The following is a 15,410-nucleotide window of genomic DNA, read 5'->3' on the forward strand; positions in this document are numbered from 1 at the left end:
GACGTGATGCCCAAATGAATGCTTATCAAACACATATTGAAGTTACACCAATATTACCTCATTGATGAATTGCTATTATCCACTATAACTTAAAAGGAGAGTAGACAAGTGAACCCATGAGCCCGGTCCAATTTTAATTATAAGAAGCATATTTTATTGCATTTATCGTACTTTCTACTTGCAACACTATTTTAATACAGAAATACAAAAATACTTTGTTTACTTAATCACACACAAAACCCAAAAACAACTATCTATGTACTGCTTTTACTTAGTTTACATTGTTTATTTACTTTACTTTACTTTTACTACTTCTTTTATCTACAATTACTAATACAAAACCTTATGCTTGACAACCACACGGTGAAGTGGGACACACGACAATAATTTACTTTGCAAAATTGCTTGAAGAAGAGGAAAAGAGACACACGTAAGCCAATTCGGTGAAGTTGGGGACACAAGGCAATACTTTACTTTGCAAAATTGCTTGAAGAAGAGGAAAAGAGACACACGTAAGCCAATTCTCCGAGAGTTCTGCACAAAAGTGAATTACTAAGACATGCATATTTGAGACTTAGGACACAGTTTCTGTCAATCTCCGTCCATCCTAACAGTGACAATATTATATATTTCCCAATATTTGTATGCACTCATACTCATATATTAGACATAAGATCATCATAGAAGATAACATTTATACTTGTATGCAACCAACAACGAACTATGCCACAATTGCCATAAACAAGTCACTACTTAAACATAGACATAGAGATACAATAAATCATGGGAAAACCATAGATTGCATCAAACATCATGTTTTCAAGAGATTACAGTAGGGGATGATAGATATGAGATGTAGATGGTGATGGAGAGGTGCCTTCTGCCACCACCGACTTCCTATGGGTAGCGGTTGCCCTTGGGAGCGGTGGCCCTTGGCCCCTTCACCTCCAAAAGTTGAGTTTCCTCTCAATATGTAGTGGTGGAGATGCAATTTAGGCCATGCGATGCATGTCCTTTTGATCCAAGGGCTCTTGAACGCCTCTAGAATCTTCCTAGGACTCACCTATGCCCTTTATTATCCAATGAAACCGTAGCTTGGCCGAAATCCTCAAATATGGAAGGAGTTTGAGTCAATCGCATCACAAACTTTTGGAGTCTCGAAACTGCTCATGTATTGTGAAGTAATTGGGTTCAAATGGCGGCGTCCGGAGTTCGATTATATCAAAGATTATTAGCTACAAATTTCCAACAACTGTCATGTTTGAATTTTTTTCCGTTTAACGGCGTCTTCAGGGCTAACATAGCAATCTTCGAAAACATTTCTGCAAGGACATATTCTAGAAAACTTCAATTTCACTAGAATGAGTGATTCCCTTCCATATTTGTATATTTCCTAAAAGTGTGAAATAAAACTTGTGCACTTTTGCAAGTATTAGTAGGTTACTACCAATAAATGTAATGAATATGTAAAAAAAAATAACACAATAAACTACAAAATTTATGAATGTATTCCGCATGCATAAGCAAGCGCGGCGATGCCGGCCAAAACTGCGGTGGCCACGCGCCGCCGAAGCTGGAGCCCATCAACAACAAGGATGACTACGCTGCGGCGATGCACCGACGCCTAGACCTCGGGTGTGGCCACCACTAGTTTTATGTTGTATATTTACATTTTTTTTCCAAATTTTATACGAACTATCGCTGGATTATTTACGAAATCGTTTTTAAATCAAATTCGAAGTTTGATTTTATGACGCACATGACTGGAAGTTAACCGCCTCCATTTTTAAACCGACGATCCCTCGTACGGCCAAGGTACGGTTGCGCGCCGGCCATAGCCTGAGTAATCCATTGCAGGAATTCAATGGTGGTGAGACTTTTTTTTTTGCGAAAGTGATACTTCGTTAATGAACGGACCCACGTACCAGAAAAAAATACAGCTAATATACAATAGGAATAGATTGGTATACATACATCTGCATAGTGCATACGATGTTAGTTAGACACGTCGGTGAGGCTAGCACGGTAGCAGACCCACAAATTATCGTTGCACAGTAATTTCCGAGGACCCAGGCAAGGTATAGCCGCCTTTGTTCTCTTTGGACAAAAAAAATCATCTCCGCAAATGCTTGGAGCCAACCACGAGCGCGCGGGGCCCACAAATAAGTTCCCCTCGCCGCGGGCCCACCCGTCATGTTCTCCCCCACGAGGTTCGTCTGCTCCCGCGAAAGTCTTATCAGTTACGGCCCCCTCTACTCGTCGTCCTAATCCACAGGAAAGGAGACAACGCCAGGCCACCACGAGGCGCGAGCGCACGGGCCACGCTTTTTCTTCCGCTTCCTCGCCCGCGTGCCCTCCACCTCCGTCGCCCTCGCCCTCGCCGTCGCCCTCGCCGTCGCCGTGCCTCCATGGCGTCCGTCCACACCGCGCCTCGCGCGCCGCTACCCGCCACGGCCCCCTCCTCGTCCTCGCCGCAGCTGGACCCGAACCCTAGCCGATTCCTCGCCGCGCGCCGCCTCCGCGTGCGCCGCCTGGCGGGCGCCGCGCCGACGCGCCGCGCTCCCGACGCGTTCCGCTGCGGCGCGCGCAGCCCCGGCGCCGACTCCGGCGGCGAGCGCCGCCGGGGCTGGGACGCGCTCTTCCACGGCGCCTTCCAGGGAGCCGTGCGCCGGTGGAGCGAGTACGTCGGCAGCCGCTGGCCCTCGACGCCCGCCTCGAAGGAGGCCGCTCCGGGGAAGAGGGCGGAGAGCTCCCTCCAACAGGAGGAGAAGGTGGAGGAAGACGGCGAGGGCAGGGAGGTGGAGGACGGAGAGGGGAAGTGGAGCTGGGAGAGGTGGAAGCAGCACTTTGCTCTTATTGAGGAGAGCGAGGGCCTCGTTGATGAACTGCAGGTTAATTTTCTCATTCTGATCATCTCTGAATATGAATTTGGTTGCACCGAATGCACCCCTTGTTCAACACAGATGATCGTTTTTGTTACTACTTCTGATTACGAACTATTAGTACTTTAGCAGTATAATAAATGACTCTGCTGGCGATGCCTGAATTCCACATCTCCATTTTCTTCTACCAAACTGTCTATACTTGCCTTATAGCAGTAATAGTAGAAACTAGCAACAAAAACAAGTTAGGTTGGGGAAAAGAGGGGCCTGATTATCATACCTCAACACAAAACAGGTGCAGCATTGTATAATCTTCATGGTTTTAAAGGCGTTAAGGCGTCTTAAAGCCGAGGGGGGGCCTAGATGCCTAAGCGACGCCTTTAAAACCATGACTTCATGGATATGATTTGCGTGATCCCTTGTCTTTTGTGATGTAATTTGTGTGTTATGAGGCGCACCTTGAGTAGCAGAAGTTTGAAGAAATACTCTATAAGCTTAACTGATGGTAATTAACCATTGTAAGGAAGTCTACTCCTTAGAGACTGAACATTATTGAGGCCAAGCCTACCATAATTGGTGCTAAGCAATTTTCGTCTACTAGGAATGTGGATTAGTCCCTGTGGTTCTTTTCAGGTGTCGGAACTACTAATGTTGTGTTAGACCTAGTGATTGTAGGCTATATCTTGGGCTTAATGTCATAACCACCTTTTGCCTATGCTGTCTGTTACCATGCCAATAACACGTTGGAAAACAGTGTCAATGTTTGTACTTAAGATTTGCTATTCTTAAGCTCAAATACCCTTTTGTTAATAGGCACAATGGTCTGGTAGGTTCACGAAGCATGCATGGTTTACACTGGCAGAACACCTACACTTTTAATGTAGAGCTGGTATCACAAGAGTCACCGTACAAGCGCCGATCATATACGAGCTACAGTTTGACTACCTTCCTGACATCATCACATGGTTTAGACTGGTAGAACACCTGTGCTCTTAATGTAGAGCTGGAATTACAGGACTCACCATTGAAATGATGATCACATGCGAGTTACAGTTTGACACTACTGAGATTCATGGTACTCCAGCTACTATATTATTGAAGGTCCATAGTTCGTGGCAACATTTTTTCTGACTGCGACTTCGTGGCAACATTAAGAAGAGTCATGAGCTCATCTAGCATTTTGAGTGATGCTTGGACTTTTTTTTTAAATGTTAGCAATTGAATGTGCTGATTTTAATATACCCAGAATTGTTTTGAACTATTGAGCATGCTGTTTCGGCCATATCTGGATAGGACTTAAAAAAAAAGAGAACAACTCTAATATTCGCGCATGGCTGATATACCATGTGTATATGTGTTTTCCTCCAATTTTTTTTTTCCTCTTAACCTGTGTTTGAAATTGCAAATTTCCTGATGGCTGTATATTGCATTTCAGCTACAACTCCGGACTGCTGTGTATAGAGAAGACTATAGGAGTGCTCACAAACTGAAGTTGGCTATTATTGCTACATCAAGAAATGATACTGTTGGCAGAGCAATATCTGACTTACATGTAAGAAATTAGAAATATCTATTCTTTTATCTTTGTATAGTTAACTAATAGTAAATGCACCTCCGATCGTTGTGCCCCTCTACTCCAGAATATCCCAGTTAATTGCCTGCCCCCCGACTTGCAAAGTAGTGTCTTCCTGTGCTACAAGGGGATTAATGTATGGTGTGTTCACTGATTTGGACGGAAACAATAGCAATAAATTATCTAAACTGGGATAACCCAATTTATGTGGCCTTCAAGATCTACTTTCAACAAAAAATTCTCTCACGTAATGTATTTACATTCCCTATCTTAATCAGCAACATTATACCATGTCAGTCTAAATGCCACCTATGACAAGTGACCGACTTACAGTACACCCCATTGAAACTGGACATGAGTACATGACCGGCTGTTTAATTGGATAACGCGTGTTGCGCCGCTGTGAACCTGGAGTGACACGGTTGAACAGGAGTTCTTTCACACAAGTCTAGAGATCCCGGACTTGCGTCTGCTTGGAGGAATAATTCTTGGACAATGAAACGAAATAGAAGTGATGGGGATTTGAGCCCACGGCCTGCAATGGAGCAATTGTACACCTGCCTGCTGTGTTTTATACATATCTTCAATTCCTCAAGTATTAACTCTGGTCCAGCCTTCCAATCAGGGACCAGAGCCTGACCAAGCCATCGACCTGTCCTGTTTCCAAACTATGCTGTAGTTAAGATGGATTACTCTAAATGTTCTCATGTAGAGTCACTGATTCGATTCATGCCAGGAGTAGATTGACAAGATTGATAGTTCAATGTTAATTTGATGATTGACCACTGTTTATCTAATGTTTTTACTCTCACAGAGGGCCATAGAAGAGGAGCGTTATATGGATGCAGCTCATATTAGAGACCATGCTGGTGCCGGACTGGTTAGTACCACAAAGGCTCAACTATCTGTTACAGTTTGCAACTGTGAAATATATAATATGTAGTACCACACATCATTTAAGTACTTTAGAGAACAGACCTTTTTTCTAACGGAAAGGAACATACCGTTTAAGTTAATGTCTGGATTAAGCCATTACATTGAAGGAAAATGGTACATGAATCCTGGTTGATTACTTGATTTAGTTCGAGTTAAGTTGAAGAGGTATGGAATGACAGCACAGGCCCATCGGGTAGAGATGCATGCCATATGTCTGACCGTTGCCTAGACCATGCACAAAGCACGACGTTCTCTTGAGCAGAGGAATTAAAAGATGGTAATCATGCTATCCGTCTTAGTTACTGATCCCACATGTGGCCTGCCGCTTGCCTAGTTAATTCCACTGTTAGCACTGCTTTTCAATGACCATTATGTCCTTTTAACTGTAAGCTAGCAGCTTGAAGTTCAGGCAGGATAAGGTCATCCAACAAGCCACTGGCATTTAGGCCTGAATATCTTGTTGTGGAAATTGGAATACTCGTGCATAGAAACAATAGACTTTGTATATGAAGTAGCATTTCTTAGTTTTTATTAACTACTGTACTCTCATTTATGAATATCATTTCTACTTTTTTGTTTCTTTTCATCCGTGCAAAAGAATGCCATTACCTGATCCTTTAGAGCATTCACAGTTGGGATGGTGGTCTGGAATTTCCGGAAGTTTGTCTGATCCATATGGTCTTATAATTCGTATAAGCGCTGAACATGGACGTTACGTTGCAAAAAGTTACGATATCAGGTATTACTTTTGCAGATCATTTATTGTTTCACGATTATGTTTTGCATGTAAATAACTGCAAAGTTTTTCTTTAGCTCTATTAAGGGCTATGTGCTTTTTCTTGAATAAATCATTTTCTTCGTGTGCTTTCTCCATGCATTATGTTTATGCGTGACTTGAGTTCTTAGTTTTATCAGCGCTGTTTTGGGGAAGAGATAGAAAAGACAATTCCTATGATATGGTTGGGTTAGCTACTGCAGGGTGTTCATTCTGAAGGAAGCTATGCCTTCTATTATGGAAATGGGTGCATATTAGCTGTGTTTTGGTACCTGAGAGTAACTACTAGAATTAATTTAAATAAGGGGTGTGGGAGTATGCTTGTTTGTGGTCGAGTTAACATGTTAAGATGTTGAGGTCATAGAGATTAGAGAACATGGCAATGACATCAGTTATTGAAGCTTACCGTGAAATATGAAGAAACTGGGTCAAATCATGATTTTCCATTGATGAAATGGAACTTGGATTCGTAGGAGCGACTTTGTTATTTGATCAGTTATCACATGAAAGAGCTACCAGCTTCTGTTTGGATTATAGATTCATAACAATGATGTATGAGCTATGTATGAAGGCTGTAGAAAGCAATTGTTTCCTTTCAACCACTATAGTCATATGTGAAGGCTGCTTCAATGGTAATATTAAAACTGCACATGTCCTGCATCAAATCATATCACATCAGCAGTATTTTCCAAGGTAGTATGCGCTAGTCAGCTGCTGTGGGAGCCCAAACTACTAGTGCCTAATAATTACAAATTAGTTTGGGGCTCTGAGCTAGGTGTCTGCCTAGGCAGGATAAATTGGCTAGGCAGGCAAGGTGGGAGGGTGCCACCTAGCTCTCATGCTACATTTCTCCAGTACTTGCGTGTCCATATTATGGTACAGATGAATCCCCTTTCTCTAGTTACGTCGATTGTCTTGATGCCTATATACATGTGCGTCTTCATAACTTTGAGCTTACGTTTAGTTGTTTAAACCTTTCATTTAGTTGCTCAATACTAAGTTCTCCAAAATTACTAATTTTAATCAAATCATCTTGCGATGGGCTTTCCGTGGCATGAATTGTGTCGAACATTTGTTTTATTTGCTGAAAGTATTGACTGTTTTAACTCTCTCTCTCTCTCTCTCTCTCTCTCTCTCTCCCTCTCTCTCTCAGGCAGCTGGGTTCAGATGGTCATGGTTTCCCTATATTCGAAATTTATTTTGCAGAGGCAAATGGAGGATACAACCTGCAGGTACGTGCATAACTAAAAATGGTCATTCCCGCCTGTCACAAATTGCATAAGTAGAATGTCAGGTTACATTGTTGAAACATGCTTGTAAAATCACGTTACACCCCTTATTTCCTCTGATATGACACTAGCATTATAGGATATGATGATGCCAGCTGGATATGCCATACTGATAAGCACTTACGTTTTTAATATGTAACTTTCTTTTGAGTTATGTAGCTGTAGGTGGACCTAGGTACTGGTCCCCGACATTCCTAATGCACATGAAGTACCATGTCCTGACTTCCACAGTTACCGTTGTGTCTGAAAATCTTGTTATATGCATCCTTTATTCATAAGATTTCAGTTAACGGCCTTCTGAGCGTAGCTGCCTTAGTTTACTCATGGCCACAAATAAGCAAAGTTTTGACTAGTCCATACATGTTGACGTTGAGCTCTGGTATATGGCATCTGGCAAGTGTAGCAGTCCTGTACTATGACATGATTGCTATACCTGATCTGACCTAGTTTCAGACTTTCAGTACAAAACCTAAGCTTGCAAGAGCTCCATACTAGGTTATGGCTTACAGTCATTGCTATCTCGCAATTTGCGAACTTGAAGCTTTTTAGTCATGTACATCTTCTGACAGAATGTGGCTCTTGTATCCAGGCAGTGCATCTGAAACCAGATGCCAGTGATTCAGACCAGTTGCCAAATATGTTGAGTGGAAAGATAGACATCAACAGTATGAACATTTCTAGCAGTTCCTTAGGGGCTAAGCATGAGGAACACGACGAAGGCATAAATATGGACGATCAAAGTAGTGATGACAGTGACGTTGCTGCTGGGCCAGCTGGTTTGAAGAATTTGTCAAACGATTCACCTCCAGTTCCCAGGATCAAAATATTGAAAGTGGCACCTATGGAAAATATCAACCAAGACTATATAATTAAAATCTTCGACCAGATGTCAGAGGAAGATGATGAAAATGATGATGCTGAGATCGAAAACGAATCTTCACAAGATATTGGTGATGAAGATAACAATGAAGAAGCAGAAATAGTTTCAGCAGAAGAGAATAATAATGAGTCTGGCGAGGAAAGTGATATTGAAGCCCTACTATCAATAGGAATTGAAATTGAGAACGGCAAGGAATTTGCTTCTCAGTCATCACCTAAAACCTTTGAACGTATGCCTGCTAAATTAGACAAGAGAGACCGCTTTTCATTCTCCTTCTATACTGAACAGTCGAGTAAAAAGCCAGATGCAGAAAGGGCTCAGCAGATTCCGAAGAAGCGAGTTGGCTTCCGTACCATTGAACAGGATGGTGATCTAAAGTTTGATCGTGTAAAGTTGGCTGGGGGCAACAGGAAACTACCGGTAATTGATACTGTGCTGTTCTGCAATAGCTTTGATCTCATGGCTTACTGCTAAAGTAAACAAACAACCTGTTATTTACTCTGGGCTTCGAATGCTATTTATGTTTCTCTCTGAATGTTGCCAGTATGCACAAACCGGTACAACATCAAACTAAGCTTTTTATAAACTGTCAGCAAATTTTGTGAACTTTTTTCTGTAAACTGCACCACATTTTGTCTTGCTGATAGACTGCATTGATCTGTCCAAAAACTTCAGCAAACTAGTCTAACATCTGTTTTTGAGTTGTCTTTTGGATGTCAAAAATCTATCTGTATTAATTTCCTTTCGGCATGAACATAGCTTGAATCCCCTTCGTATTGCTTTTTCGATTTTCCCACGTATGTAAGATAAAACAAAGGGTCATGTATTTTCAAATAGCATTGTAGAGTCACATAAAGAAAGAAGAGTTTTTCATCTCAATTTATCTGCTGCAGATATTGCAACTTGGTCTTAAGCAACACAATAACAATGTTCAGCCAAAACTATATGGAGTTACCCACTTCAGCCGTATTCAGATGCCTATCTCTTCCGATCCTCTTAGTGGTATTTCTCGATTCATACCTCCCACTTGAGCTTTTCATGATATCATTATCTGTCATCTACCATTCAAAAAAAAATATCTGTCGTCTCCCTTTGCTGGTATTAGCTCTAACAAAACTTCTTGGCAGGCTTATATGAGACTGCATCTGGATTCGACTCAGAAGTCCTTAGTTTACAACGGAAATTCGGTCAATGGCAGGAGGATGATTCACCTGAGGAGCATGTGGATCTTAAATTTTACGAGTACGTCGAAGCTGTCAAATTGACTGGGGACAATCTTGTACCAGCGGGTCAGGTATTATGCTTTGGTTTATGCCTTTCCTGTTTGCAGCTGAAATGCACCATTTTTGGGTACTTTGATGTTAACTTTGCACTTACTCTTTCTCTAAGGTAAGAAGTGTGTTTATCATATCATGCATTGACGTTTTTGAATAGTCTTCTGAAATACCTTGCATTTTACATAACATTAGGGGTGACACACTCAATATCCGTAGATCACATCCTTATTCTAAATCCTTTAAGTTGAATGCCCTTACTCTGTTTCTTAGTTGCATTGTGGTACCCCTCTCTTCTTTATGTGATCATGTAGTAACTGACAGCTTTGATTACTAGAGCTGATTAAGATGCCTTAATTTCTTATTATGACATCCTTGCTCAGATTATTCTGATCTTGGAGATCACTATTTAGTACAATATGAATATTTGATGCTGTCGAAATACTTGTGCATTATTCGGCTGGTTCACGGACTATTATAAAATAAATTGACTAATGCCGCACATGTACAAAAAATTAAATTACATGTTGGTTTGTATAGCAACAACATAGAGGTTGCAGTTGTTCATTTATTTTTCTTTTTGAGAAAAATAACCTGTGCCAGCTCATAAGTCGAATCTGTATAGATATTTTTGCATTGACAATTAGTAATTTAATTCTATCAATGTTATTTCCATTGCAGGTTGTCTTCCGTGCAAAAGTTGGCAAACACTATCTGCTCCCTCATAAGGGAATCATCCCTAGAGAACTCGGAGTGGTATTTTCTCTGAGAAGATTAGTGATTTTCTCTTTTCACTATGAAACTGATTATCATACATTACAATATAATACAGGTTGCTAGGTATAAGGGGCAAAGGAGAATTGCAGATGCTGGTTTCCAAAATCCTCGGTGGGTTGATGGCGAGCTTTTGATTCTAGATGGAAAGGTAAAATTATATATATAAAGCATATCTTTGTTTTTATATTCATTACATTTTTTAAACAGAGTTCAATGTGCAATTTGCAGTTCATCAGAGATGGTCCTGTGATAGCTTTCTTTTACTGGACATCAAATCTCCATCTTTTTGAATTCTTTAGGCGGCTGAGTCTTCCTGACTAGGTTGACTTAAAGAGCTGCAGTTGAAGGTACTGCATTTCATCTTATCGTGGCTTACTTACTATCCAAGCTGTCACTGTTCTGAAGTATTGATAAATGATAACCATCATGCCCTTTACTGTTGTTTCTTGTTGCATTTGGTCAATATTGTTGATTGTTCATGCAGAAGTGGTTCTTGTTGATAATTTATGTGTAGAATTACTCATTCTTAATGCATGTAATATTGTAGTCCCTGTACCAACCAATTAGCATTAAATTGGACAAAATTTCATCAGCTGAACATCTTTTGTCAAGACAGATAGTGCTCTCATAGGTTAAAACACAAAGCCAAATTTGAAACACATAAATAGTTTTCTAGGTGAATTTCTACTGAAGCTTACTTTTAGTCAAAGTTATGTTGGGTTGTTTCCACTTGTTTTGAGAAAGAAGTATTTGGTTTATTCTAGGTTTGTCTTAGCATGTTAGATTGATAGGTAACTCAGGAAAACATGATTATTGTACTGTATTCTGCTTGGTATTTTTTGCTTGTCCTTTTTTGAGTTTTTACTTCATTTCTTACCTGAGATTCCGATGATGCTTGATCCTTATGTTGATAGAGATTTGCTGGCAGACTGCTGTTGCGGGTTGTTGCATGAGCTCCATGTTACATTGTCAGTAGCGAGCCCTTTAGGCAGTGTTTGGATGCTTAGAATTGGGCTCTGAATTGGGGAATCTAGAATTGAGGGCCCAATTCTACCGTTTGGTTGTCTTTGGTATTGTTTGGTTGTCTTTGGTATTCGTCTGTGGAATTGTAGTCCAATTCGGAGCCCACCCCCGCACCAGCCTAACTTACCCCTTCGCGAATTCAGACCTCAGCACCTCCGTATTCATCTCTGAATTGGAGCAGCGCTTCGCTCCGTCCCGAACAGGCCAGCTCATGCGAGAGAGCTCCTCCCGGCGGCGCCGCCAGTAAACTTCGCCGCCCCGCCCCCTGTCCCCGCCGGCCAGACGAGCGCCGCCGTCTCTGCCTCCGCTCGAGCCGCCAAAACCACCACGCGCGCCTCCTAGCTGCCGCCCGCAATTCCTGCTCGCTCCAAGGTCCAAGCGCCGCCAGCACTTCACCTCAGCGCAGCTCGAGCCTGCCCCCAACTGCCTGGCCCCCATCACGCCGGCCGCCCGCCCGCCTCACTGCATCTCCATCTGCTCCCGGGTTTGGTCAACAGCCGCTCGCCCCACCCGCACCGGCCAAGCCCACCGCTCGCCTCCGCCCAAGAGCCACTCAGCGCCCGCCCCGGACCATCGCTCGCACGCACGCCGCCAGGTCCGCTTTGCCTCGACCGCGGGCAGCAGCCAAATCCCACGCCCCACCTGCGCGCAGCGCACAGGCCCACCACTGCCGGCCCCAGCTTCCGCCAGCAGATCTTGTGCATCCCTCGCCGGCAGTCTGGCGCCTCTCCTTGCCCGCCGCCGTCAGAAGAATCTCGGGCTCGCTGGCCGGTGGTCTGCTCCCCTTACCCCATTTGCACTTCGATTTCGCAGATTTGGTGGAGAAGAAGAAGTGCTGATTCAAATTGAAATTTTGTAATTCCACACAATGTGCATCCAAACAAGATTTAGTATTCCATTGATCTTTTGATTCTGTAGCTAAATACCACGCGCATCCAAACAATATTTATGGTATTGAATTGAATTGGCTGATTTGGTTTTCCATTGCCAATTCAATTCAGAGCCCAATTCATTGCAACCAAACACAGCATTAGGTGCTTTCCCTGTGCCATTCACGGAATAGAAACCTTGCTAGCCCATTGTGCTTATAAGTAGCTGCGGAAGCAATGCAAATACAATATGCCTGGTTGGTGTTTGTTCGACGAACTACTTAACACCGCCATCAGTACAAGAGCCGCTGTGTCCCCAGAGGCATGGGTTTGCAAGCATCGAGTCTTTAGCCATCTGACGGAGATGACCCCCCCAAAGGACCTACTGGGAGGTCCTCTGTACAGGATCACTTAACATATCAATCTATCAGACCTCCAGTACAGGGACTCACTCCTGGTGATGTGTTGGATCCAGTACCATCAGCTGGACTCTTTTGCCCTACATTGTCACCTCAATAAGTGGTTTTATTCGTAGAAGGTATCTCGAAGGGCATGCTATGAGACCTATGGACTTTGTGTCCTTCATGGTTGAGATCCTCATCAAGAGGCGCATCCTGTCCCTGAGCTGGAGGGACACGGACAGGTGTAGGTTGTCTTTTGCACTTGAATCTGTATATACATCCAGCTCATTTTCATGCACGAGCATTGGTCTATCAAATGACCGAGTCTGTCTGTCTGTCTCTGTCTCTCTCTCCCTGTCTCTCTCTCTCATGCCAGTTTCTAACTGATGGTGTTATTATCATGAATGATTCTTGATGTCCTTCTTTGTCACTCAAATTCACTGTACACAAAAAAATTCATGAGTTTATTTTGTTTCACCAGTGAAAGGTGACTAATAAGCTTTGCGAATCCATTATTTGACTTCATTATGATATCTGCAATTTAGTAGTAATACAGTTGGATCCACCGCAACAACTGTAGATATTGGGCTCTATTACATTACGTGTGTTATGTCTTTGCCCTACTCTGCCCTGAGAGGCCATTTCTACTTATTACCCCTTAGTTAACATCTTCATACTGCAGGAGACTGAACATTGAATTTCTGTGCACTTGTTACCAGGTGTGTCGACAATCACAAATGCTGTTGTACAGTTTACAGATGATAATGTACATAGTTGCCTCTCGAGCAAACTGGACTTTCATCTGGCATCACATTTTCCAAATACGGGGTTTGTTTCAAAGATGACCCTGCAATATGATAATGACAACATGAGAGTGCCATTCACATAGAAAGCTGTAAAATTGAAGGGCGAGAAATTGAAGCCAGAGAAGAAGTTATCTGCCAACTTGAAGGGTGAGCATTTCTCATTCTGGGTTGAGGTCAAGACTTGCTGCATCAGAAACAGATAAGAGTAACTTATTTCGAGAACAAGTAGAACTGTAGAAGTGAAGACTTGGCCTTCATACAGGGCCATTTTGTATGTGAAATATAAGCAACAATTTTTTGCAGCGTGGTGAAAACTTTAGTGTGTTATCGTGTAACTAAGGTCACCGTTCAAACCAGTCATCGGAGATATAGACTGATGTATATTTATACAGCTCGATGCCAATATTTATACAGCTCGATGCCAATATATTCAATTATGTTGAACTATGTTCATGTCGCAATGCCAATCTATCCCCTCTCTCCAACAATCAAACAAAAAACTATGACTATTTCAGAGGGTACTTGCATATGCCTCTAGCCTCCACGCATTGATGGTACTAGCAGGCATTCGCTTGTCATTCCACCAGATCAGATTCTTGTTTCCTACTGTAGCTGTCCTTTCTTTTTGTGTCTTCCTGAAATCAAGATGTTAAAAGGTACTGCTGGTGAGGCGTACGGGAAGCAGTGGGCCAACGCCGACAAATAACATCCAGTGATGTGCTGTGTGTAGGACGTGACCGGGATGGCGTGATGTGTTGTCTTGTCGCGTCAACCGGTGCCGACGGGAGGACGCAGAAGCTGTTAACCATCAAGTGGAGGGCAACGAGAAGATGAAAGGAGCTAAGAGCATCTCCACTCGTGCCCCCGTCGAGGCCCCCGGCGAGCATTTTTTCCATCCGGACGGCGTAATTCGGTCCAGTCGCGCCCCCGGTTCCTCGTTTTCGTTCAGATTTGGCACTTCATCCATCCGGCGAGCCCACGCCACCCCCGGCCCCCCGGGGAGCGCTCGGGGACTCCGGACGAGTGAAAAGCGGGGAAGGGCCCGATCTGTCGGTGACTCGACGCACGAACCCCACCGCCACGTCGCTCAAAATCTCCCCCACCCCTCGTATCTCTCTCGCCGCCGGCACCACCCCGCCGGCTTGTTGCCCAGAATCCGCCGCCCCTCCTTCCCCACCTGCCTATATTCCGCCGTCTTTGGACGATGGCCTATCTGGCTACTCTTCCGCCGGCCTGTTTTCCGGCCTGCTTGCTCCTCGTCGCTCGCGGCTCGGGTTGCCTCGACCACGCCCGTCAGGTGTTCGTCCATTTGCCTCGCCGGCCATGGACTCGGACGAAGAGGAGGAGCAGATGTTCGTCGAGCTTATGCAAGAAGAGATGGCAGCAGCCGCCCAAGACGACGAGCACATGATGATCCTTGGTTGCTTGGCAAGCATGTACGCCGGACTGGCAACTGGTCGACGTGGTGGGTCGGCACGAGGTCGCCGGAAGTGCAAGCCGAGACAGCGAATGGAGGGCTACTGCATGTTGTACGCCGACTACTTCGCCGACAATCCATTGCACGGTGAGAGTGTTTTCCGGCGTCGTTTCAGGATGAGCGAGAAAAGCTATTTACGCAAATTGTGTATGCCATCCGCCACTTTGATCCCTACTTCGATACAATGCGGATTGCACTGGTTTGGTTGGATTTTCGTCAACTGCGAAGTGCACGGTGGCTATGAGGATCTTTGGCGTATGGAGCTCCCGGTGATACTGCAGATGACTATCTTCGGATGGCGGAGTCCACCGCCCTTGATTGTTTCTACCGGTTCTGCAGGGCCGTCATAGCAGTGTTCGGGGACTATTTCTTGAGATCACCCACTGTCGAAGACACTCAGAGGATCCTTGCAACAAATGAAGCTAGGGGTTTTCCAGGGATGCTTGGA

At 43.8% G+C, this 15,410-nt stretch overlaps 1 protein-coding gene across 3 annotated transcripts; it reads left to right on the forward strand.

The window, feature by feature from the left end:
* The first annotated feature begins 2,261 nt into the window (after window positions 1-2,261).
* Window positions 2,262-13,932, forward strand: LOC127301125 (protein EXECUTER 1, chloroplastic). 3 transcript variants are annotated; one of them, XM_051331354.2, is made up of 12 exons: window positions 2,268-2,891; window positions 4,318-4,434; window positions 5,270-5,335; window positions 6,024-6,130; window positions 7,320-7,398; window positions 8,045-8,755; window positions 9,229-9,337; window positions 9,463-9,629; window positions 10,291-10,365; window positions 10,442-10,534; window positions 10,615-10,733; window positions 13,362-13,932. In XM_051331354.2, exons 1-11 carry the CDS (start codon window positions 2,409-2,411, stop codon window positions 10,705-10,707), a joined length of 2,100 nt encoding a protein of 699 aa, XP_051187314.1. In that variant the 5' UTR covers window positions 2,268-2,408; the 3' UTR covers window positions 10,708-10,733; window positions 13,362-13,932. The 3 variants fall into 3 exon arrangements, 2 of the variants coding, with proteins under 2 accessions (XP_051187314.1, XP_051187306.1); XM_051331346.2 differs by having other exon boundaries at window positions 13,399-13,932; XR_007851868.2 differs by lacking the exons at window positions 9,229-9,337; window positions 10,615-10,733; window positions 13,362-13,932 and having other exon boundaries at window positions 2,262-2,891; window positions 10,442-10,505.
* Window positions 13,933-15,410: the final 1,478 nt, after the last annotated feature.

This window comes from Lolium perenne, chromosome 1, assembly GCF_019359855.2.
Source record: "Lolium perenne isolate Kyuss_39 chromosome 1, Kyuss_2.0, whole genome shotgun sequence".
Classification (NCBI taxonomy): Eukaryota; Viridiplantae; Streptophyta; class Magnoliopsida; order Poales; family Poaceae; genus Lolium; species Lolium perenne.